General features: G+C 40.3%; 1 protein-coding gene across 5 annotated transcripts in view; it reads left to right on the top strand.

The window, feature by feature from the left end:
* The window catches only part of ADAMTSL3 (ADAMTS like 3), a 279,327-nt gene that overhangs the window by 120,333 nt on the left and 132,247 nt on the right, over positions 1 to 26,747 (top strand). For all 5 annotated transcript variants that reach the window (XM_073304072.2, XM_073304073.2, XM_073304071.2 and 2 more), the window contains exons 4-6: positions 8,023 to 8,150; positions 12,422 to 12,467; positions 23,314 to 23,550. In XM_073304072.2, coding sequence (XP_073160173.1) covers positions 8,023 to 8,150; positions 12,422 to 12,467; positions 23,314 to 23,550 — 411 coding nt within the window. The remainder of the gene's footprint in view (positions 1 to 8,022; positions 8,151 to 12,421; positions 12,468 to 23,313; positions 23,551 to 26,747) is intronic.

Genomic DNA, 26,747 nt, shown 5'->3' on the forward strand with positions numbered 1-26,747 from the left:
GAGGTCTTACCAGTGCCTTGTGCAATGGCATTAATACTGCTCTATGTCTACTGGAGATGCCTTACCTGGTACATCCTGGGATTGCATTTGCCTTTTTTGCAGCCTCATCACATTGGTGGCTGAATGTCATACTTTGATGGACCAACACACACAGCTGTCTCCTCCTCTGTTGTTTCTAGCTGAGGAGCCCCCAGCTTGTAGCAGAGATTCTTATTATTAGACCATAAGTGCATGACCCTGCACTCTGTGCTACTGAATTTCATTCCATATCTGTTACCTCTGACTTCAGTGTCATCTAGCTCTTCCTGTATAATATGCCAATTCTACCATGCAGTGATGATGCCCCCCAACTTTGCATCATCAGCAAATTTCATTAGCACACTTCTGCTTTTTGTGCCCAGGTCATTCATAACAATATTGGATCAGATTGATACTAAGACTGATCCTTGAGGAACTCCTCTGGAAACCTCCCTCCACCCCAGTAATTCACCTGTCAATGCAACCCATTGCCCTCTCCCCTTTAGCCAGTTCCTTATCCACCTTACAGTTTTTGTACATCTTCTACATGTAAGAATTTCCCATGTGGTACCAAGTCAGATGCTTTACTGAAGTCCAAGTATATTAGATGTACTGCATTCCTGTCACCTAAAAAATCTAGTTATTTTCTCAAAGAAGGAAATCAGATTAGTCTTGCACGATGTACCTTTTGGAAAACCCATATTGCTTTACATCCCCTTTTCAGTTTATCTTCATTATTTTTTCTTTGCATACTACTGAGGTCAGACTAACAGGTCTGTCATTGCCTCAGTCACATTTTTTCCCCTTTCTTAAATATAAGTACAATGTTAGCTATTCTCCAGTTGGTATTACCACCAAATAGGTAGATTTATTAGAAATCCTTGCTACTGGACTAGCAATCTCATGTGTCATTTCTCCAGTATTCTGGGATCAGGGCTGGCTCTAGGATTTTTGCTGCCCCAAGCAAAAATTTTTTGACCGCCCCTGCTTTTTTTCCGTGCCCCCCCAACTCCGCCCCTTCCCAAACCCTTTCCCAAATCCCCGGCTCCGCCTCCTCTCCCCGGTGTGCTGCATTTCTCCCTCCCCCCATTGCTTCTTGCGGCTCCCACCCTGCAACTCCCGCCCTAGCTCACCTCTGGTCCACCTGCTCCTCTGAACACGCCGCCGCTCTGCTTCTCCCCCCTCCCTCTCAGGCGAGGGAGGATTCAGGGGAGCAGGCAGAGTGGAGGTGAGCAAGGGTGGGGGGAGCGCAGGAAGTAACGGGGGGGGGTAGAGGAACCACTCCCTGTCCCAGCTCGCTTCCGCTCCACCATCGCCGCCTCCCCCGAAACAGCTGTTTCATGCGCGGCAAGCCTGGGAGGGAGTGGGGAGAAGCGGAGCGGTGGTGGTGCGCTCAGGGGAGCAGGCAGAGGCGAGCTGGAGTGGCGGGGGCACATTTCTAGGGATAGCATGGCCGGCGCCGGAATGCCGCCCCTAGAAATGTGCCTTCCCAAGCACCCGCTTGTTTTGCTGGTGCCTACAGCCAGCCCTGTCTGGGATGCAAATTACCCAGTCCCCTGATTTGAATGCATTAAGCTCTGAAAGTTTTGCTTCCACATCTCATGTGGTAATTTCCATATTTGTATACTCATTTCCATCATCCATTCTGGCTTCATACCCGTGTTCCATATTATCATCCTTATTGAAATCCAAGGCAAAGTATTCATTGAGTTTTGGGGCCATATCTAGATTAACTTTAATCTCCTCCCCAGCATAGCAGCCCAACCTCATCCTTCCTTATTCTCCTTTTATTTATATAACTAAAACCCCTCTGTTATTTATTTTTAATTTCCTTGGTAAGAGCTAATTCAGCTGGACTCTTAGCAATTTTCACTTTATTCTTGTATTTTCTAACCTCCAAAATGTAGCTTTCTTTGCTGATCAGTCCCCTTTTCCACTTCCTGTAGAATCTCTGCTTACTCCTAATAATCTTTTTGATATGCTTATTCATCCAGTTGCGTCTTTCCCAACAAGTTGTTTCCTCTTGCTCAAGATGCAGATAGTTTTTGGGTTTGTTTCATAGTTGATTTAAAGAAACTCCAAGCCTCCTCCACATTTAAATCCTGGAGCCTTTCAGTCCAGTTGACTTCTTTAAGTAATTCCCGTAATTTCCCAAAGTCTTTTTCCCAATCACAAACCATAGTTGTCAGTCTGGTTTTGGTTATCGTTCCATTTAATTTAAAGTGAATCAACTCATGATCACTTGATCCAAGTTTATTTCTTATGACTAGCCCTTCTATGATATCATAGCATCATAGAAGTGTAGGACTGGAAGGTGGTCTAGTCCAGTCCCTTGCACTCTAGACAAGACTGAGTATTATGTCTTCACTACTCACCAAAACCAAGTCTAAAATTGCATCGTGTCAGTGATGATTTGATTAAGAAAACTATTATCTATCACATTCAGGGATAACTGGGCCTTACCAGTATTAGTAGCATTTATTCTCCAATCTATATTTGAGAAGTTAGTCTCCCATTATGACATGATTCCCAGTAGTATTAAAGAGCTCTCTATCCATATCTGAAGTCAGTTGGTTCAGTTGTCTGTGTCAGGCATTTCAATACTGGCCTTGCTTCTGATGTGAAAGTAAACCCAATGCAGATTCTAAAATTCCTAGGGGATCTTGGCAGAGCAAGGCTCTATCATTTCTGGAACAGTAAGATGGCCTGAGTGTATTTTTAAAGTTTATAGTAAGTGTTTCTTAAATTTTAACCTTTGGGAGCAAGAAGGTAAGGAAGCTGCTAATTTAAATGTTTAGACCAAGTTCTGCAGTTTATTATTGCTCAAATGGAGATTGCTTAGTTCATGTTTTATATAATAAATTTGGTGACAAGAGATTTGTTCTTTTATTTTTCTGAAACCTACTTACCCATCTGTGGCTAGGAATATACTTTAAAATTGGGAATGCTTCTATTACAGTAGATCTGACTGCCTTTATTGAAGTTTCTAAAGAATTGTCTGAATTGTTCTTAACTTTATTGGTGTAAGGCAAGGTTATTAAATTTTTGCTCTTTGGATATCTAGAATGCTGCTTGGTTCAACAGTCACTCCTTACAATAGCAGTGAGAGAAAAAGATCAGTGAGGCAGAGGTAAAGTAACAGTGTTGGCTAAATGTAACAGACTAGACATTTACTTATATTCTGCATTACAGGATTACTTTAAATTTTGTCAGTAGCAGGATGATAATCCATTTTGACATCTGGATTGGTAAATGAGGCGAAGAAAGGAGATGGCCATAGAAATAATTAATGCAAACTTTTAAGGCTACTGCTCAGTGAGGTTTATCCCCAGCAGGTTGAATCAGGTGATCCAACAATGATATTGCTTATTTTTTAAATAAGTTTAATGCTAGCACAAAGTGCCATGTTGACAGAAGTGAAAAAAGGAGTCCTTTGTGTATCCCTAGAACAAGTATAAAATTGACAGCAGCAGTGTAAGCATCCCAGCCCAGGTCTGTCTGTCTATTTGCCTATTTAAAAGTATCCTCAAGGAACAGGACAGTGACAACCAACACATTTCCCATATAGTAAGCCACCGATCATCAATTGGTAACAGCTTTTGGTCACTAGTGACCTGGTTTAAACGTAAACTATTTACGTAGAGGTAAATGGTCCATTCTCAGAACCATCTAGTTTCAGACAAACTTAAAAATAGTTGAATAAACTTAAGAAGTACTCTTGTGGCTCTGCAGAGAACTTTCCCTAGTATCCCATTGATCTCAGCAGTGCTGTGTAAATGGACTAGGTAAGGATCCAGGAAATTTTGTTTGATATGTGGAGCAAACAGATGGTTACATGTTCATTAGTTTGGGTGTTAAGTCATGGCCTAATTTCTTGAAATTGCCTGGCTTTATTCATACAGCTGAGATCAAGGTAAATATTTTTGTCTATTTTAAAGACTCTTCTAAACTGGAGCAGAGGTTCGTGTAGTTTCTAATTTGTCTCATGGTGTTTACTGGCAATATATTCATCCTCTTACTGGAGACTGTTTGTGTGTTTGTGAGAGAGAGAGAGAGAGAGAGGATGAGTGATTGGTTAGGATTCTGCAGCACCTTTTGATAGGATGCACCATTCTTACATGAGGTTGTATGCTCCTGTTTAGCTATATGAGGCCTAATTCTATGCCCATTGATATCAATGGGAGTATCTCCACTGACTTCGTAGACCACTGAATCAGGTTCTTAATTTCTAGTACAGAGATTTAAGGTTCTTAATTACATAAGTGGGTTTGCTATGGGTTGATTGGTTGAAATGATCTGCTGTTGAGATAACTGACTGTATATATAATCATTTCAATAAAGCTTTGATGAATATTTTTTGTGTTCGGTCAATCTATGATTGTACTGAGGTAGATGTTGATTCATGATTCTGTATCATCTTAGGGAAGCTATTTCTTTTATTTCATTTTATCCACAATATATCTTTCATTCTTTAGTGATACTAGTAGCATATTTACATTATGAGTTTACAGTAGGTGATAACTAAGCATTAGCTTTGTGGAACACAGAAATCACCTGATTGTGATGTTCTCATTCCATGTGTAATTGATGGCTGCTGTTCCTCATAGAGTGTAGTTTGCTTATAAAAATTCTGATTTTCTTAGGATAGCAGTTCCATCATGTAAATGCACTAGCAATCATGGATTTGTCATCGTTTGTCTCTTGGTTACAGAAGATCTGCACAGTGTGTCTTTTTTTTTTCCCCCAGGGAAAAGTTTTTTAGAAATTTCAAACATTGAAGGGTAAAAGTAGGATGTAAATAGAACAGCCATTAAAGAATTGTACTGAAAACAGAGGGGAATGCTTGAGAAAATTGCTACTTGATTTTCCCATTCTTTCATCATGAAGCACAGACTGGATATAGATTCAGAATAATGAACAGAACCACAATTCTTTTAAACAGGATATGGTTAGCCCTTAATTCTGATTATATTACATTTTAACTGGGGCCTGCTTGGATTAAGGAATTGCCACATTCCAAAATATTGCTTGTTGGGGATTTTGGATAATTCTGCGAAATGGAAAGGCAGTGTGTTTTATAAAGCAGGGAATAGGGAGGAACATAATTTTATTCATTTTTCAAAGAAATCAAAGTTTGTTGGGGGAAGTCTACTCTGCTTCTGTTGAAGTCTGTTGGAGGAGCCTCAGGCTCCCTAATTAAGTGGTTCAATTTTCAAATAGCTTTAAAATTACTTCTTAGGTCTTTAGTCTTGGTCCTTTTTTAAAAGTTACTAGAATAATTCCAAGTGACTTCACTGCAACCAGAATTTGGTTGTAAAACTCAAGACTTGATTCACCTCCAAGATTGCTTGGGGGGTGTAATTTTCAAATGCTCATGAGACGTCCTGATGGTATGGTAATGGTGACCACATAAGTACCTCAAAAAGATGTCTAGAGAGAAACACAGTGGTGTCTAAGCTCATACAACAGTTTGATAGAACGCAGTGTGATCAAAAAGGCAATTCTTTCACAGGCTGCCCTAGGTCTAGATATGCATTTTATTTTGCTTTTGGTATTGTTTCTTCTTACCTTCTACTTCTCTCTGTCCCGTTTTCTCATTTGGGGGTTGGTCATAGCACTTATGAAAGAGATGGGTCTTGCATAGCACTTATGAAAGAGATGGACCTGAAAATTATCAGAATCTCACTCTGCCTGATTTCCTTTGGAAAAGTATCCCACAGCAGAGCCTGCCCTTGTCCTGCCACACCACAGTAACAGAAATGCATCCATATATTTCAACACTCTTCTGAATGATAAAAAGCTACTCGGTCTTTGATGTGTCGTGCTCATTTTCAATAAAACCATGGAACTATTCACAGTGGCCCTGATCCTGATAGGTGCTGAGCCTCTGCAGATCCCTGTGACCTCAGTGAGAACTGTGAATAATCAGCAGTTCTTGAGGTGTCTTTGTTTGTATAGGAAATGAGTATGGATAATATGATGTGTTTTTAATTGTATCTAAGAGAAATTGTTAAAAGTAACCAAATTGGAATGCATACAATAACTTATGCAAAAGTCAAAATACTGTTGTTTTGCCAATGAAAACAGTTTAAGATCCTTCTCATGCCAAATGGTCTAATGTGCAGACTGATAGATTTCTTGACAGTCTGTAGTACTGGGAAGTACATTTCCTGTGCAGGGATTATCATTTGTGTACCCTGCTAGGACAAAATATAATGTGCTCATCTGCAAAATTTCAGATTATGAAAAACTGTGAATTATGTTTTAAATTCACTTCGCAGCAACTCCATCTTGGGGGCATTTAATATTAATATTATGGGGGAAGAAAAAAGACTCTGCTTAAAATTTTGAATGATAAACTAGGATTACTGGCTTTTTCTTTGTACTTTATATCATCTTCCATAATTCCTTCAGAGTCTTCTTAGCACCTTGTCTCTAGTTAAAGAAACTATTCAGGCTGCTGTGTTAATGGATATGGCAGCTTTTTTACATTGGACTACTTTCCTTTTACTGACGCTTATTATTGTTGTTAGTTGCATTTATTGTTATCATATGTTATTTATAATAATTTATTACTATTCTAGTTGTATTACAGTAGCTCCCAGAGGCCCCAGCTGAGTAAAGGGCTAATTTTTATGCTTATAACTTAGTCAGGGACAGTCCCTGCCCCCAAAGATTTTACGGGACAGGTAATGGGTGGGACAAAGGAAGTATTATCTCCAGTTTACAGAGCGGGAACTGAGGCACAGAACATAAACCCCCAAAGATTTTACGGGACAGGTAATGGGTGGGACAAAGGAAGTATTATCTCCAGTTTACAGAGCGGGAACTGAGGCACAGAACATAAGTGAACGCAAGTATATATCAAAGCCAGGACTTAGACCCAGCTTTGCTAGTCCCAGTTCAGTGCCTTAATCACAGGACCCAACCTGCCTCTCAAGTCTTCCCTTTCTTTCCTGGAAACAGTTTGCTGGACATCCAGACTTCTCCGTTTTTAAATACAGGGGGCTGCCAGAGATCCAGTCCAAGAGTGGCTGAATTGTGGGGTCCCACTCTTTGGGAGATATGCAATGAGCCAGGCTTGTCATCTGAAGGGTGCACTTTAGAGGGACTGAAAGGTGTCTAAAGCACAGCCTGCCCTGTAACCATGACACCACCACATCCCCATTCTGGCATTTGAGTATGGGAATATAACTGCCTGATACCTAGGGTTGGCAGAATACAATTTTTTTAAATTTTGACGGAAAATATATATTTTTGTTTTAAGCAAATTTTTAGATTTAAATAAATAAATAATGTACATAGTTGTGGGATATTATGGGAGGAGCTCAGATAACGGGGAGTTTGTCAGACCAATAACTATTTAACGACAGATGTTGAGATTCAATAAGTTAAAGCTTTATAACGCATTAAAATACAAATTGTTCACATCATCTGTCAAAATATACAAAGTAAGTATCTTTAAATTAAACTCAAGCAGCATTTTTCTTTGCTATCTGTACATTTTTATTATTATGGATGGAAATTTTGTCATTGGTTTGTGTGTGTACAGTGACATTGATGTTTACCAACATTTACTGATAAAAATCTAATCCTTCCATCCCTATTAGTACTACAGGAAATGTAGGAAATAGTAAGATGGCACAGAAAAACTATGCACACTTTCTTTGTGCTCTCTTGAGAGCTACATTCTGAAGCATGTAATAAAGGGGGAAGTGGATAACAGACTTCAGTGTGGCGTTGGACAGCACAAACCAATAGCTGTAAAACAATGGGCCTGGTACTGAGGAAACCTCATGTTCAAGTAGTCTGTTTCTTTTCTCATTGTAACTATCACATCTTTTTCATTAAAATATTAACTTAATCTGAAACATTAAATCTTTGAATATGAATCTTGTTGCCATGTACCAGAGCAGTAATCTTCCAAAGGTAAATAATCAGCAAAAGAATGTAAAATACTCCAAGCAAATTCAGTTACTTTCTTTTTCCCCCCCGCATTTACAGACCTCCAGAATTGCACGTTCTGATGAAGATAAAGAAGGGGCCTGGGATGCGTGGGGAGCATGGAGCGATTGCTCGCGGACTTGTGGAGGGGGAGCATCATATTCTCTAAGGAGATGTTTAAATGGCAGGTTAGCCACATACCTACAGCTATGGTTTTACTCCTCATCAACTATGGTGTGATTTCCTCTCCTCCCATACTATGTTGGGAAGTATTGTTGTATTCTCTTTGTGAACCAATGACTGTGCGTGTGTGTGAAATCTAGTGTTTTTTATAACTCTCTAGGAGTAGTCAGATAAATAATTAGGCCCCAATTCAGGAAAAAAATGTAAGTACATGGTTAACTGCTGTGCTGAACAGGGAGGCTTTCTTGAGTTGGGGCCTTAAATGACAAGAATGACTCAATGTTTTTCTATAACATTAAGTGTGTCATTCTTGCTATTTAAGGCCCTGATTCAGGAAAGCATCCCTATTCAGCACAGCAGAAAAGCCCCCTCCAGTATAAAAAGGGATATGCAAGTCTATGTCAAACTAGCTGTGTACTTTAGCCCAGTGTATAAGGGGAAGATCGCCCGTGACCACCTTCTTATAAAAAACAACTCATTCCACATACAGGAGATGTATCATGTTGCTTCTCTCCCTTGTGGCTCCTGTCCTCTTTGCCCTGCTGGGGCCATGAAGATCTCAGAAGTTACAATAGTCTTATAGGCTGGAGTAACTCCCATAAGCAGCTGTCTCCTGTGGCTTTCCCATCCCCAGTCACTGGAGATGGGTAATGGCCTGCGGGGGCTTTGTCCCATTTAGTAGCGGTGATGGGCTTCAAATTCTCCCTGCCCTCCCATGCAGTTCTAGGGGGTTTCAGTCCATCTATCCCATACTAACAACTGTAGTTTCTCCTGTGCCTATCCCTGGATGAGCAATGGTGGACTAAACAGGAACTCTTCATCACTGTGGCCTCAGATCTCTCTCTCTCTAGCTATACTTTGTAAAGGAAGTATAGAGAACAAAGACTTCAGATACACAGTGCATTTAATTTTTTCCTAGATCAGACTGCTAGTGAACAGTCTGTCCCCAGTAGTACCTGGATATCTTCCCCTGAGTTTAACATTGTGTGATCAGACTGCATGACGAAGGGGTATCTGTAGAATGTGTAGTAAGCAGGGTGGATTGATTTAAATCAAAGCAATTTAAATTGCTGATTTTAAGCATGATTTAAATCTGAAAGCAGGAAACCTTCATTAAAGTGGATTATTTTAATTGTGTTTTGTATTTGTATCTTTTAGTAATTTTCCTAAAGAAAGGTTGATTGTCATCAGTTGGTAACCATTAGAATACATTCATTTGGAACTAAATGTAGCCTTTACACTAAATTTTGGGGCTTTATTTTGATAGCCAGAAGAATACACTATATTTATATGTATTTATTTAAGCAATTATTTAACTTAACTTATATTTATTCAGATTCTTAATTTTTATATTTTTATTATATTAGAAAATGGTGAATGATGCATTTCTTATTTACTAGAGGATGATTATTTTTTCCTTGTGATTTGTGTTAAGCTGCATTCGGATGGGAATTTGAATACAATTATAAATGCACAAAACCAGCATTTTAATGTGTTTTTAAAGCTATCTTAAAAGTGCTGGATACATAAGAAAAAATGGACTTTGAAATGTTTTAAATTTTAAAACAGACTGATACATTAAACAAAGGAAGTATCTCTAGATAATGAATTGAACTGATTGTTTCTGGTCACCATGTCCTCAAAGATTCTAAAACCAGTAGATCTTGCCTTCTCACACCTTGCCTTTATCCACAGATCAGAAGAAGAAAACAAACTTTCCTACCTTGACATCTCCCAATTGCTTTTTAAACTTTGAATTAGTCAGCCATTGAACTGGACTAGTTGAATTAACTGAAGACAATATTCTCTCTGCACCTGCAGAAGAGTCAACTGCTGTCAAAAGCTGGTTTAATTCTTCAACAGATTCTGTTGCCAAGTGCTTAAGTCAGTGACTTCCACCATTCAGGGATTTGACTTTCTTTAAAACTTGGCAGCAAACATGTACTGCTAAATAATATTTTACTATTCAATTTAAATTATTTTAATAGATTAGTCCTTGACATAGGTTTTCAATTTCAACACTAATTTTAAATAGGTTTATTGTTTTAAATAAACCTGCACTAAATTAAATTTTTATTTAAATTAAAGTAAATAAATCCATTTATTTTTAAAAAAATAATTGATTTTTTCCGCCCTGCTAATATAGCATTCCACATCTGTGAGAGAAGGGCTACTTACCCATAACCTTGCAGCCCAGAAAGCTCACACAAATCTCACAAACAAGCCTTGATTGGGCCTGGGAGGAAACTGCCCTCAGTGAAGAGTCTGTAAAAACAAAACAATCAGAAAAGCAAACCAACCACCAAACAGTACAAAAGTATTTGACTGTAACCCTTTAAATTCAATATTCCTAGAAGTGTAAAGATGGATTAATATAGGTCCTGACCCTGTGGTCCTTTCACCCAAGAGTAATCCAGTGGGTCTGTTACTATAAGAAAGGATTACGGACATGGTTAAGGGTTTCACCATTCGGTCCATAATTGCTTTTGTTATTGAATTCCTGCTGATTTACATTGTTCAAAACCTTTATCAATTGTATTTAAATTCCCATTTTGTTATGATTACACAATATATGGTATGATAGCCAGAAAGTCAACTTCTCTTAATGAAGGCTTGTAATGTGATATGCCAGTCAAGTCCCAGCAATATGAAATACATGGCTAAAGCTGACCATTATTAAAACAGTTCCTGTTTCCCAGTGTGCATTTTGCACAGGGATCTTTGAATGTACTAACATTTGCAGAAAACAGCCACAATACTCTATCAATGTGTTAGTAACTGTGAAATGAATGCAATAAATTGTTGCAATATAAATTCCAGTGTGGTTTCATTAATATTTTTAATATATTCCCCTGTGGGAAAAACACATGTTTTCTATACCTTGACAAATTTATAGTTTCCAAGCTTTTTATGTGTATTTTTTTTATTATTGTTATGTCCAGGAAATACACATTGTGAGACAACATTTTCACATTTTTATATGCTGTAAACATAATTAACACACACCATCTCTGTGCAAGGTAGGGATTTGGAGGCAACAAAGCAGTGCTATCCTGAGCTAGGGGAGCTGTCTCTTCAGCACAGCTGGCTTTGCTCTTGCTCTAGCCTCCACTGACCATTCTTTTTCTAGTAATATTTTTTTCAGTTTCATATAAATTTTATTGGATATTTTTCTAATTTTTTTGAAATGGAAATAATACAAAAAGAAGGAAATTCAGTACACTAGATGCAAATTACTGGATATCACTCATTTTCTCTCCATGGAAAGCAGTTCTTTATCAACACTAAAACTATTCTAAGTTTTAGAAACAATGTTAATTTTAACTAATTGCTTATCAAGTCATTTAAAATTAGAATTTAGGATTTAGGGCTACATTCAATCACCTGTACTCATGATGGGTAGTGCCTTATTCCATGAAAAGTTCCAGCCAGTGGGGCTGCTTATGAATTAAGTGCTCTGTGTAAGGGTGGCAAACCTAGCCCTTAATCAGTGGTGTGTAAGCCTCCACTGATACATATATAAATACAAAGAGGTTACAGTGCTTGAATGAAATGACAATTCCCTTTTTAAATCAGTGCCATTTCAGTTTCCAACAGAAGACTGTAAAAGACTTGAATTGTCTAGGCTACATGCATTTCATTTTATGGTCATTGGAGAAATACACACATTACCTTTATAGTGTTTCAGTTCAAATAAGACTGGTATGAGTATAGAGGAATTTTTTCTAATGCATTCTGCTCATTTGGCTGTGGGTCAGGAGAATTGCGCACACCACTGGAGAAAAATGGGAGAGAAAAGGAAGAAGTTTGGGTTGAAATGCAGGCGGCTGTTTCTTTGCAAAAACAAAAATGATCAAAATGAAATCAATACACATTAGTTACGTGCAGAATGTAGATTCCTCTCTGACTTGCCCCACATACATCAGAAGAAATTCTGTTAAAGTCCATTGAGTTAGGCTCAGAATCAGGTGTAGGGTACACTGTGAAATCTTCTCAGAATGTAAATTTGTCTTTCATAAACTTTGCAAAGGGTTAGGATCACAATATAAATGAAACCTAACAGGAAAAGCCAAACTGTGTTTCATAAGGTGGACAGCAATGTAACCTATTCAGTTCCCAAAACCTATGGTGGAGGTTTGTGTTTAAACCTTGCATTTTGGGGACAGATTATGTAATGGCTGTAGTAATAAAATTCCAGTTTTCAAGAGAATAACTAGTTGTAAAACATGCTATTTTTTTAACTATTACTTCTAGTCAAAGCCCTTGTGTTTTTCAGGAATTGTGAAGGTCGGAATATTCGATACAAAACCTGCAGCAATAACGTGAGTCTGGCCTGTAATTTAGTTTTACTACTTTTCTTATTTCTTCAAATCAAATAATACGTAAAGTTTCATAAATTCTAATTCTTGTTTGAAATCTAATGGTGGATCATTTTCTTCCCATTCTGTATTATTGCCCACTGTTAAAGATTTGACTCTTTGCCTAATTGACACCATCAGGTTTTGAATTTACGTTTCCTGAACGGACATTATATTGTGGAATTTTATGCCATTTATGCTTGAGAATATTTTATGTGAATTATTAGGCTAATTAATCTGTTTTCATCATAGAATCATAGAATATCAGAGTTGGAAGGGACCTCAGGAGATCATCTAGTCCAACCTCCTGCTCAAAGCAGGCACAATCCCCAATTCTTTTTTTTTTGCCCCAGATCCCTAAATGGCCCCCTCAAGGACTGAATTCACAACCGTGGGTTTAGCAGGCCAATGCTCAAACCACTGAGCTATTCCCTCCATCCTAAACTAGCTAGTGCTTTTGCCTTTCAGATGAGGCATAAAACTGAGTTCTTGAGCACTTGTGGTCATGAAAGATCCCATGGCACTTTTCACAAGAGCAAGGACACTAACCCCTGTGCCCTTTTCAAATTTCAAATTGAGTAATTACTACCAGTATTTCCTCTGCACTGTCAGGCCCAGATTTTCTTACTTACACACACAATTTTGTATATTATATTTCATGCGCAATTCCCACAATTGTGTAAGCAGTTTCAGTAAATTCATATATGAGTTGACATGTGGGTATGCTGTTGTCATAACTGCGATAATTGCATGTGGAAATTTTGCATGCATTTTTGCACGTGTTTATGAAAATCAATTGTATATGGCACACTTCATAGAATTATAGAAGATTAGGGTTGGAAGAGACCTCAGGAGATCATCTAGTCCAATCCCTTGCTCAAAGCAGGACCAATCCCCAACTAAATTATCCCTGTGTTGTGCTAAATTGTCTTGTTATGTTGTTTTGTGCTGTTAAATAGCTGTCACATTTCTCCCAGAAGTTGCTGCATTTCTTTGGTTTGTAGTTAGTAAAGTACTTTGTGATCCCTCTGAATAAAAGCCTGTGTGTAAATGTACTGTAAATTGTTATAGGTTGGTTTCATGACAAGCACTCAATTCCTATCATGTTTCAGAGTAACAGCCGTGTTAGTCTGTATTCGCAAAAAGAAAAGGAGTACTTGTGGCACCTTAGAGACTAACCAATTTAATCCGATGAAGTGAGCTGTTACTCACGAAAGCTTATGCTCAAATAAATTGGTTAGTCTTTAAGGTGCCACAAGTACTCCTTTTCTTTTTGCGAATTCCTATCATGGTTTACCTCCCAGAGTAATTTGACACTGAGGTAATCCCATTCAAGAGAGGAGGGAAGGTTGTTAAAAAATTAAGACAGAAGCATATAGTTTTATTATTTAAAAAGATCCCCATTTATGTTTTGTTGTTGTGAACTTGATTCAGCCCCACTGATTCTGGGGAAGGGGCAACTGTTTTCACACAAGCACCCCTTAACCAGTGAGGCTTGCAGTGCAATTTTACCCAATGAAGTGCAGACGGTGTTTGCATCGCTGCCAGCCTCAGTAGTGGGCAGCGGTAAAGTGTGACTATCAGAGGCCTGATATTGGTGGCTACACAGGAGATATGGTGAATCACTACATCTCCAGGGAGCACTGGCTACACCCAATACTCAACCCACCACATAGAATCATAGAATCATAGAATATCAGGGTTGGAAGGGACCCCAGAAGGTCATCTAGTCCAACCCCCTGCTCGAAGCAGGACCAATTTCCAGTTAAATCATCCCAGCCAGGGCTTTGTCAAGCCTGACCTTAAAAACCTCTAAGGAAGGAGATTCTACCACCTCCCTAGGTAACGCATTCAAGTGTTTCACCACCCTCTTAGTAAAAAAGTTTTTCCTAATATCCAATCTAAACCTCCCCCACTGCAACTTGAGACCATTACTCCTCGTTCTGTCATCTGCTACCATTGAGAAAAGTGTAGAGCCATCCTCTTTGGAACCCCCTTTCAGGTAGTTGAAAGCAGCTATCAAATCCCCCCTCATTCTTCTCTTCTGCAGGCTAAACAATCGCAGCTCCCTCAGCCTCTCCTCATAAGTCATGTGTTCCAGACCCCTAATCATTTTTGTTGCCCTTCGCTGGACTCTCTCCAATTTATCCACGTCCTTCTTGTAGTGTGGGGTGCAAAACTGGACACAGTACTCCAGATGAGGCCTCACCAATCTTGAATAGAGGGGAATGATCACGTCCCTCGATCTGCTCGCTATGCCCCTACTTATACATCCCAAAATGCCATTGGCCTTCTTGGCAACAAGGGCACACTGCTGACTCATATCCAGCTTCTCGTCCACTGTCACCCCTAGGTCCTTTTCCGCAGAACTGCTGCCTAGCCATTCGGTCCCTAGTCTGTAGCGGTGCATTGGATTCTTCCATCCTAAGTGCAGGACCCTGCACTTATCCTTATTGAACCTCATCAGATTTCTTTTGGCCCAATCCTCCAACTTGTCTAGGTCCTTCTGTATCCTATCCCTCCCCTCCAGCGTATCTACCACTCCTCCCAGTTTAGTATCATCCGCAAATTTGCTGAGAGTGCAATCCACACCATCCTCCAGATCATTTATGAAGATATTGAACAAAACCGGCCCCAGGACCGACCCTTGGGGCACTCCACTTGATACCGGCTGCCAACTAGACATGGAGCCATTGATCACTACCCGTTGAGCCCGACAATCTAGCCAGCTTTCTTCCCACCTTATAGTGCATTCATCCAGCCCATACTTCCTTAACTTGCTGACAAGAATACTGTGGGAGACCGTGTCAAAAGCTTTGCTAAAGTCAAGAAACAATACATCCACTGCTTTCCCTTCATCCACAGAACCAGTAATCTCATCATAAAAGGCGATTAGATTAGTCAGGCATGACCTTCCCTTGGTGAATCCATGCTGGCTGTTCCTGATCACTTTCCTCTCATGCAAGTGCTTCAGGATTGATTCTTTGAGGACCTGCTCCTTGATTTTTCCAGGGACTGAGGTGAGGCTGACTGGCCTGTAGTTCCCTGGATCCTCCTTCTTCCCTTTTTTAAAGATTGGCACTACATTAGCCTTTTTCCAGTCATCCGGGACTTCCCCCGTTCGCCACGAGTTTTCAAAGATAATGGCCAATGGCTCTACAATCACAGCCGCCAATTCCTTCAGCACTCTTGGATGCAACTTGTCCGGCCCCATGGACTTGTGCATGTCCAGCTTTTCTAAATAGTCCCTAACCACCTCTATCTCCACAGAGGGCTGGCTATCTCTTCCCCATTTTGTGATGCCCAGCGCAGCAGTCTGGGAGCTGACCTTGTTAGTGAAGACAGAGGCAAAAAAAGCATTGAGTACATTAGCTTTTTCCACATCCTCTGTCACTAGGTTGCCTCCCTCATTCAGTAAGGGGCCCACACTTTCCTTGGCTTTCTTCTTGTGGCCAACATACCCGAAGAAACCCTTCTTGTTACTCTTGACATCTCTTGCTAGCTGCAGCTCCAGGTGCGATTTGGCCTTCCTGATATCATTCCTACATGCCCGAGCAATATTTTTATACTCTTCCCTGGTCATATGTCCAACCTTCCACTTCTTGTAAGCTTCTTTTTTATGTTTAAGATCCGCTAGGATTTCACCATTAAGCCAAGCTGGTCGCCTGCCATATTTACTATTCTTTCGACTCATCGGGATGGTTTGTCCCTGTAACCTCAACAGGGATTCCTTGAAATACAGCCAGCTCTCCTGGACTCCTTTCCCCTTCAAGTTAGTCCCCCAGGGGATCCTGGCCATCCGTTCCCTGAGGGAGTCGAAGTCTTCTTTCCTGAAGTCCAGGGTCCGTATCCTGCTGCTTACCTTTCTTCCCTGCGTCAGGATCCTGAACTCAACCAACTCATGGTCACTGCCTCCCAGATTCCCATCCACTTTTGCTTCCCCCACTAATTCTACCCGGTTTGTGAGCAGCAGGTCAAGAAAAGCGCCCCCCCTAGTTGGCTCCTCTAGCACTTGCGCCAGGAAATTGTCCCCTACGTTTTCCAAAAACTTCCTGGATTGTCTATGCACCGCTGTATTGCTCTCCCAGCAGATATCAGGAAAATTAAAGTCACCCATGAGAATCAGGGCATGCGATCTAGTAGCTTCCGTGAGCTGCCGGAAGAAAGCCTCATCTACCTCATCCCTCTGGTCTGGTGGTCTATAGCAGACTCCCACCACTACATCACTCTTGTTGCACACACTTCTAAACTTAATCCAGAGACACTCAGGTTTTTCTACAGTTTCGTACCGGAGCTCTGAGCAGTCATACTGCTCCCTTACATACAGTGCTACTCCCCCACCTTTTCTGCCCAGCCTGTCCTTCCTGAACAGTTTATAACCATCCATAACAGTACTCCAGTCATGTGAGTTATCCCACCAAGTCTCTGTTATTCCAATCACGTCATAGTTCCTTGACATCACCAGGACCTCCAGTTCTCCCTGCTTGTTTCCAAGGCTTTGTGCATTTGTATATAAGCACTTGAGATAACCTGTTGATCGCCCCTCATTCCCAGTATGAGGCAGGAGTCCTCCCCTCACAGACATTCCTGCCTGTGCTTACTCCCGGTATCCCGCTTTCCCACTTACCTCAGGGCTTTGGTCTCCTTCCCCCGGTGAACCTAGTTTAAAGCCCTCCTCACTAGGTTAGCCAGCCTGCTGGCAAAGATGCTCCTCCCTCTCTTCGTAAGATGGAGCCCGTCTCTGCCCAGCACTCCTCCTTCAGGGAACACCATCCCATGGTCAAAGAATCCAAAGCCTTCTCTCCGACACCACCTGCATAGCCATTCGTTGACTTCCACGATTCGACGGTCCCTACCCAGGCCTTTTCCTTCCACGGGGAGGATGGACGAGAACACCACTTGCGCCTCCAACTCCTTTATCCTTCTTCCCAGAGCCACGTAGTCCACAGTGATCCGCTCAAGGTCATTCTTGGCAGTATCATTGGTGCCCACGTGGAGAAGCAGGAACATCTACTTTCTCTGATGTGCCATCTGGCTATCAGGGTCTGTGGATGACCGGTACTAGTGACTGGGACTTCTGACCTGTTGTGGTGTTTAGGAATCAGAAATGAATGGATAGGTCAGGAGTCAGCTGCTGGAGGTGGGGTCAGACAGGAAATAGGAGCTAAAGCCAAGGATCAGCGCTGAGTTGGAAGCCGAAGAGCCTTAGCCTAGGGTTGGCACCAGATCAGTCAGTCACCAAGGTGACAGGGTTCAGGGGCAGAACAAGGCTGAGGGCAGGAACTGGGATGGGTCAAAGTTAGGAAACAGGATGAGGCAGGGAGTCAGGTTGCATATGGCAGAGTCTGTATCAGCAGCAAGCTAGGTTCTACTTGTTGCACAGATAATTTCCTATGTCTCTCTCCAGCTTAAATACTGCACCCAGCTCAATCAGGGACTCCAGAGATACTCCAGTCAGTTCCCTGTGGGTGGTACCTTTAGTGGAGCGTGAGGCCCTAGGGCTCCCAATTCTCCAGTCACTAGTAGAACCCTGCAGAATGGGGCACACAAGCACCTTGAATTGCTTTGATACCATGCACCCCAGCTTGGGCTTAACTTTCCACCACTGGGGCCAGAAGCCCAGGTTTCTGCTGGCAGAAGCTAGTGGAAACCATTTGAGTCAAGCCCAATGCATGCAAACATTGGATTCTGGAAATAAATCCAGTCACTCACCCTTTCAAGAGTAAAAGGGTAATATCAGTGCTACAACAGCTATGATCCCAAAATGAAAATACCATGTACAAGAAAATAACATAAGTAGTTTAAGTTGTCATAAACAAAAATGCAGCCAACAAGTACTCAGGCACTAAAATAAACAAGCCACTATATAAATTTTACATTTGGTGCATTCCTGATCTGGATAAACTCTGTGCCGTGTATAAAGAAATAATGCCTAGGCTCATTTGAACATATGTACTGTAACTCTACCTACACACTAATACAAAAAATTAAACATAAAATCTGTGACTCATCTTGCAAAAGCAACAACAGAAAAAAATACACATGCAGCATATAGAAAAAGGGAAGAAACATTTGAGACCCATCTGTGAGCATCTTTATGTAATAAATGGAGGGCTGCATTTTCGAAAGCTTGAGCAATCACAAAGTTAGAGCTATTGCGGGCACTCCAGATTTAAAGGATGATGCATTTAAAGGATTGATTTTGAGAATTAACAGTCTGGTTTATAAAATTGAAGTAGTTAGAGATTCAGGGTGAATTCCTAGTCCCACTGAAATCAATGAGTGTTTGAATTTTATATTTTAAAGTGACAGGTGGCCCCAAACTGGAACCTTGAATCTGAATCCCTTTGAATGTTATGGTAGTTCAGAACCTGATTGAGGTCTGAACCTGCCTTTACAGTTCTGGTTCTGTGCCATGTCTGGAAGGAGCCTAGTTTCCAATTTCAGTTCAGATGTGGCCAGAATCTCTCAAGGACCGCTGTTCTCCTGAGCTTTCAGCATAGATGATGGGAAAACTCCTGAGAAGAGTTGCTGTGGTGAGATTACCACTTATTTGGGCTGAAATCTCAAGAAAAGAGCTCATGACATTTTGGCCCCACTGAATTAAAACCTGAACTCTAGTCCCGATTTTAGCTTGAATGCAACCCTCCAGCCTACATGTAATCCAGATCTGACCAATCCAGCCCGACTTTATTTAAAATGAATTGTTATACCTATAGTATTATTTTAAAAGAATACTTCTTCTATGAGCACAATTTTAGTTCGAAAATTAGGATTTTATACCATCTTCTTTCTGTGTTAGTAGGTGTTATTGTTAACCACATGAGAAATTCAGTATATATACTGCGTAAAACTGATTGTCTGCAAATGTAATTTTGCTACATGATACATTGCACCACTAAAATCTATATTGAGGAGTACAAATGAAGCACAACTTAATATATATGTGATTTTAATGAAAAGAACAAGAATCATTTTACCAGAAAATTGGTTTCATCTGGATTTCTAATAAAATAGTAGGAAGTTCACAAAACTCCAGCACTGTATGGAGGTCCCAGAGTAATATTCATGATATTTCAATCAGAAAATGAGTTTGAACAAAAGAAATCTACATTATAAACCTGCTTACCTTTTTTGATCATAACTCCGATTCCAGTTACTTGATTCCTTAAAAATGTATGCATGTGTCAAACCTTTTTATGGGTACTTCAGAGAAATAAACTATATAGGCTATTCATTATACGCTACCCAGTGAGATTTTCAATCTTTCTTAAGCCCTCTGTTTTATATTTCCATTTTCATATACACTGTTAAATTCTAATGCTATGATGTGCAGTATGTGGAAGTGTTAAAGATAATCCCTTAGGGTCCTATTCATAGAACAAGTTGTTTGGGCCATTTCTGCATAAATTTTGTGTTCTTATGTGCCAGAAAGTCACGTTTATTTGCCAGAGTGACTTTTCCCCGAGTCAGAAATAACACTATGTAGTAACAGAGATTTGCCCACACAAACTCCATTATCAACTTCCATTATGCACAGATAATTCTTACACCTGTTCAAAATACAGTGCATTCAAATTCTCTCCTTCGCTTTCACATATTAATCACTAAGTAATGTTAACCTCATTGTACCCCACTCTGAGCATCTTGGCTGACCTATAAATATTTTTAGTCCAATAATATTTCTATCTGTATATCTCTCATCTATGTTCCTGTATCACTCACTTTTTAATTTTAGCTGTAGCAATCATACCGCTGATGCACTTATCACCGTAGAACCTATGGCTCTCAGGCCACACGTAGCTGATTAGTGCAATCACTTCCCTCAGGCCGCCTTTCATGCCTGTTTTCTAAACTTTTGAAACTCTTTCCATTCACATCTTCTCTCCTTTCCTTTCTGTTTATCTAATCGCCCTCTTCCCACAAAATTGGAACTAACGTTTGCAAACCGTCATATTTTTCACAAATCATTATATTGTTCACTCTGCTTGTATCCTCTACATCCCTTTCTTCCCACCTCTTGTCTATCTTCTCTGTTTAGATTGTAAGCTCTGCTCTCTCCATATATGTGTACTGTACATAGCACAACAGGGCCCCGATCTTGGTTGGTCTCTAGGTGCTGCTATAATACAAATAGTAAATAATAAAAATGTAGTTCTTTGGGGTCACTCCTGGGGCACTTGTTGAGTCTCTGCTTCAGTAAAGCTGAAATGTGAGGCAGGTGGATTGAGCAAAGAAACAAGAGCTGCTATGGTTCCTTCATGTCCCTCCAAGTAGCCAAGAGAGAATAGGGAAAAAAGAGAAATATCTCTTCTTTCAAGCAGCAAGAAGTGAGTGGGAGGAAAAAGTAGCTGTTGTGTAGTGTTGAGCTGGTGGGAGCTGCAAAATAACCGGTGAGTGATGTCTTGACATTATGATGTTTATGTCCTGACATTGCATCAGCACCTGGTGATCATGAGTTGTAACAACATCATGTCACAACCCTGTCTAATGACATCACTCCCTAGTTATTCTGTGGGTGGCTGTCTATGCTTGTGTCTGTGTGATGGAAAGGTGGCTCTGCAGCTGCTTAGAGCTGAGTGGCACTGCTCTGTAGTCTGACGTGCAACTTCTAACTTGATTCAGAACTGACTTCCATAAGTTATTCTTCTCCTCTAGCTGCAACTGAATTTGCTGTGACAGAAGAGAACTGTGCTGTGCCCATAAAAACTTCAGGGTCTCTTGACTCCTCTCTGCTCTTTAGGTTCTCTTCTGTGGAAGATACGAGACAGTCAAATTCTGTTGTCAATTATAACAGTGAAAGTCCTGTGAATTTCTCTGAAGTGGGAGTGCTGCACATGAGAGAAGAATTTGGTGCAGCATATATATGATGTTATTTGAGGTAGCCTCTGCATATTCCCATTTGTAGGAATGTGCAGAGGCAACACACTCAAAGAGCTACAGTAATTGTTAAGTTTCAGAGTAGCAGCCATGTTAGTCATTATTCGCAAAAAGAAAAGGAGGACTCGTGGCACCTTAGAGACTAACCAATTTATCTGAGTATAAGCTTTCGTGAGCTACAGCTAAGTAACTTCTCTTTTTCACTCACTGTGGATTTTCTAAGCAAATCTGACTCATAACTGCCAAATGAAATTGTCCTATGTTAAATACAATAATAATGCAATGTAGTAACATCTTTTTGAGCTACTTTCACTGATAAGGGTTAGCGCTGGATGAAGTTTCAAAGCACTGTCAGGGGTTTTACTGCATGGGACCCATTGACTTACAGAAGATGTTTGGCTAAAACTCTGCACACCAGTCTGAAACATTAAGGATTATTGTTTTAATAAAATATTTTACACGTTGTACAAAGAAGCCAGTAACATAATTTGATTACTACTTCGTACTAAAACTAAAATAAACAAGGTAGAGCATTGCAAAGTGGTGTAGGCTAATGAAATGGCTTCTCTGCAGTTCGTCCTGCTGTATGCATGTGGTTGAGGCGGCGGCAAGAGGATGCCTTTAAAAGGGACTCATAATCGGAGAGGAAATCTTACCCTTCTCATATAAATCTCTCTTCCAGCTACTGCAAGCTGTAGCCAGTGCTGTGAAATGTAGTTGTAAATGCATTAGCATTTTCCAGAGAGGATTTAAATCCATCAATCTGAATGGCATTGATGCATTGTTCAGGTGCAGCACGGCTAGCTGACACTTAGCAACTAGTTCCTTGAATTTAGTTTACATGTCACAGTCTTTCATTTTTATGTCAAATGAAAATAAAACTTTGTTTGTTGGAATCAGTCTCACATACGGTATGTACGTGTGGTTGGAATTCTTGGAAGAATATGCATTCAGTCTAACATATAGACTTTTTGACACTGGCCATACTTTTAAATGGAGTCTTTCGTGAGAGATTGTTTGACACACCAAATTCTTTTGTCAGATCCTTCCCAAAGTTCTTTTCATATTAATCTATGTATGCCTTCACTGCTGCCACTAGAATTTTATATTATGTTTGGGTTAAATGCTTACATGTACTAAACCTTTAAAAATCGTTTATTTAAATGTTTGTAAATGAAAAATTCCATATATTTAATAATTCAGCAGTATGTGCTTGGGGAACGAAGATATTGAGTTCTCTAAATAAAACTTAAATTACATGATCCATCATGACAAACTTGAGGTATGTTTTATTTTTAAAACTGTTTTCCCATGAAAAGGAGCATGTTTTTGTGTAAGATTATAGGACTGGGAATCAGAAGTTCTGGGCTCTACTCCTGATTCTGCCACTTGCTCCCTGTGTGAAAGTGGGCAAGCCACTTCACTTCTCTGTGTTTCTGTTTCTCTATCAGTAAAATGGGGCTAGTAAGCCATACCTTGTATGAAACTTCTTGAATGATTGTAAAACACTTTGAGATCCTGAGGTGAAAAGGAACTATGAAAGTATGAAGTATTAAATATATTGGAGACCTCATCTTAGTGATTAAAAATATGTATTCTTTTAGAGCCAATTTTTCCTACAGAATCCAATTTGAAAAACAATTTATTTGCTGTATGGACCATTGTAAAAAAGCTAGGGATATGAACTTGTGCCAGTGGGGTCACTATTATGGTAACATGCTTTACACTGTAACCTTCATAGCAAGTAGCGGATTAAGCAAAATAGATTGTTTTAATCCTTAAAGTAGGACCTCTAATATGGGCTGTCTGTTAGGTTGGGCCAATCCTTCTCCAAGCCAACGTGGGTAGTTTCTATATAATTCATCAGACACAATGATTGCAAATGAGAGGTGGTTTCTTTTTTTAAATGATTTCCTATTATTGTTTTTAGGACTGCCCTTCAGATGTTGGTGACTTCAGAGCAGAACAGTGTTCAGCCTACAATGATGTCAAGTACCAAGGACATTTTTATGAGTGGCTTCCTGTATATAATGATCCCAGTGCACCATGTGCCTTAAAGTGTCAAGCTTTGGGGAAACAATTGGTTGTGGAGCTTGCCCCAAAAGTACTAGACGGTACTCGCTGTAATATTGAATCCCTGGATATGTGTATCAGTGGAATATGTCAGGTATGTCAGTATTGTCTGTCTAAAGTGTCCTTTCATGAGACATTTTTCTTTTATTATAGAATATTAAGGCATGATGGAAGGCACATTTGTTTGGGTTTTGCATGTAAAATTGTTTTGTTCTGTTCTTGTTTATCTTTATACCCTGGAACATGACTACTAACATTTCTGTAGGCACTAGCAGTTCTTAAATACAACCCATTGTAGAAAGTTTTGTCTTCTACGTTTATTCATAAGCACCTAACTGTCATGGCCATAGATATTGTATAGGTTAATAATATTAAATAGCATCCATATTCAGAGCTTGGTTCTCAGACATCTAGCCAACTATAATCTGTGTACTCTATCAAAACGAGCTAGTTCGCTGTTCTCTAGTATGCCCATCACTCTGGCATCTGAGCAAATTGGATAAAATAACACTTGTTCTGAAGGAGTGTATTCTTCACTCTAGCCTTGTATTTCATTAAGGCCTCGCTCCTGTCCCCACTGAAGCAATAACAGGCTTGCTATTAACTTCTGTGGCTGCAGGATTGGGGTAATATGTGTGTTATTCCTATTATTTATTTCTAGGGAAGCATTCCTAGCCTGTGCACCAAGTCTTCTTATTGTGAGAAGGCTTTCACAAAGACATGCTTCTGTATAGTAAGATCCAGGGAACTTCTCATTTATGGACAGAAATTCTATAGTAGAAGACCTGGCACTGAGAGAGCTTTACCCACAGCACCCAGAACCATATGTGAAGCTCTGTCAGACACCAAATTCCTGCTTAACATGGCTGCTGTGGTGTGCCTTGAAGAGAGAGCCAATGCCTGGCTGTCAGGACCCAGTCCAGGGAGTGTTCTGTAGATTAGGAGCAAGACTAACATTGGAGTGAATCTAGTATTGGCTTGGAAATGAATGTAGCACCCACGGCATCAGAGTGAAATTTTGCTGTTGGTCTGTATTAGCTGGCAGGTGGTCCACTGCTTGTAGAACCAAATGAAACTTCCTTGTGGCTTTTACTTTCATATCCAGGTTTAGCCCATTGCAGTACCCGAGCCTAGTGGTGATGAATGCATGGATCTCCATGGCTAGGCCTGGAACCCAAAGATGTACACAGCATTTCTGGCTAATGTTATTATGTGGGTGTCCTGGAATAGCAAGACATCCAGCAGGGCCTCAGTACTGTGTGCTACCTTGACAATCCAGGGACAAATATGCATGATGGGGGGATGCCATAGCTTTGCATAGTTCTTTAAAAAACTTCCCTCTTACCTTAATCATCTCTTCTCCTCTCTGCTTTTGTTTTAGCCATCTGATACTCATTCAGGTGTGCAACCCTCCTGGCTCCACTCATGTTCCTTCCCCGCTCCCTCTAGCCTACCCAGTATACACCCCTTCTCCTTACTTGGAAACTACCCAGGCTGAGAGGCTTCTAGAGGTGGGTGGGGGATGGTGGTGCACAGGCAAGTGAGCTCCACTAGTGCATGGAAGGGGTGAAATAAACGTACAAAGGGTGCTCTGCATGCATGGTTATATGAGGCATTATTTGGGCCACTGTGGGCAATACTTCTTAGTGGCTCAACCAGAACCTACTCACCTGTTTTACTTAGGACAATGTTGAGAATAACTTTTCTTGTTGTGTACTGTAGAACTAGCTGTTCCAAGAAGCAATCGTTCCAGGTGTTGAGAATCATTGTAGAAGGGATAGTCAGTATGTGCTATGCCTAAGCTAATAGATTTTTAGGATAATTTTACTAGGCGCAATAATATATATAATTGGAATTATATCATCCATGCAAGCAAAAACAGAAGAAGAAAAGAATGGTCATATTTGAGGCTTGCCAGCCTTGCCAGTTTCCCATTAGCAAAGGAATATTGTGCCCCTGGTTTAATGTATAGTACACATTTATATAGCATGGATATGGTATTGCAATTAGACTCCTTCTCTCTGCAAGTGGCTATTGCTATATTAAATGCCTAAAACTTGTGTGACTTAGAAATGAATGACACGGCCTGATGAGTGAAGTAGTTCTGTTATAGGGGAAAATTTGACACATTTGGCAAAAGACTGGTGCATGGATTACAGCAACCCTAGTATGTGATCTGGACCTTACTGTTGGTTTTATGTGACTTTTATGTATTCTGTACTCCCAATACCAGTCACGCCAACACATAATTCATCCGCTGCCTCTGAAATAGAAAAACAATTTTATACAGTGATCCCATTAAAGAGTCAGCATTTGCCAACAGAACCACACAGTGGTCTCTGATACTGCCCCATTTCCCCTTATCTTTGAAATAGAAGTTAACTGTAGTAACTGTGGGAGCAGTTGGCAAATATTGATTTTTATTATTTTTTTTAGTGGTATCTCCAGTATTTAGAGCAGCTTTCATCTTGGAGGATGACAAAGTGCTTCACAGAGTATCACTGAGGTGCCCAGAGTATCATTTAAACACAACCACTGCTGTTGGGGTGCAGAGTGGCAGGCATGTGGGATATAACACACTGCAAGCAGCACAGAAGGGTGTGTTTTGCCAGGATTTTGGGGCTCTCACAAAGAACGCCATGGGACTTCCAGTGTCTACTGTAAGTTCCTACCCTCTCCCCAAGTATGCTGCATGGAGTTTATATATCTGAGAAGTTTGAATCCAGCCTACCAGTATTTGAACTTGTGGAGAACAATTTAAATATATATTTATAAGAGCTTCCCTGAGTGTCTCTTTCTAGTATCACGAGGTGCTCCTATGCTCTGTATGGCTGACACCAAGTACTTTGAGCTATATATGTTCAGTTATTAGAATAACCCAGATGGTAGTGTTAGTTTAATTCCTGAGACAGGCAGAGGGAGCCCTGTTACATAGTTAAAGGTAATGGAATGACCCAAGAACTCTTCTTCATCGTGCCTCTTTTCATTATTGTTTCTACTAATTTAAGTGCGAAGATTCTTCAGCATCTGTTGGGGGAAAAAATAAATGCTTAGAACACTAGTGTGCCCTGTGCTATGACTTGTGGGTTTGGGTCGAGTGCTTCCTAATTTCATCCAACCTCAATAAACTGTTAGACACTTTTTCTCTGATCCCTCTAAGTTACTGCTTATTGCCACAGTATTTGTGCACAAACATAAGATTCCTTCTTTCGCCTGCTCTTGCTGCTGAAATCCTTTTGTGATTGCACAACCCAGTATGGGCTTTTGCTCCATAGAGAGAATAAAAATCAA

This window comes from Lepidochelys kempii, chromosome 10 (genome assembly GCF_965140285.1).
Source record: "Lepidochelys kempii isolate rLepKem1 chromosome 10, rLepKem1.hap1, whole genome shotgun sequence".
Taxonomy (NCBI): domain Eukaryota; kingdom Metazoa; phylum Chordata; order Testudines; family Cheloniidae; genus Lepidochelys; species Lepidochelys kempii.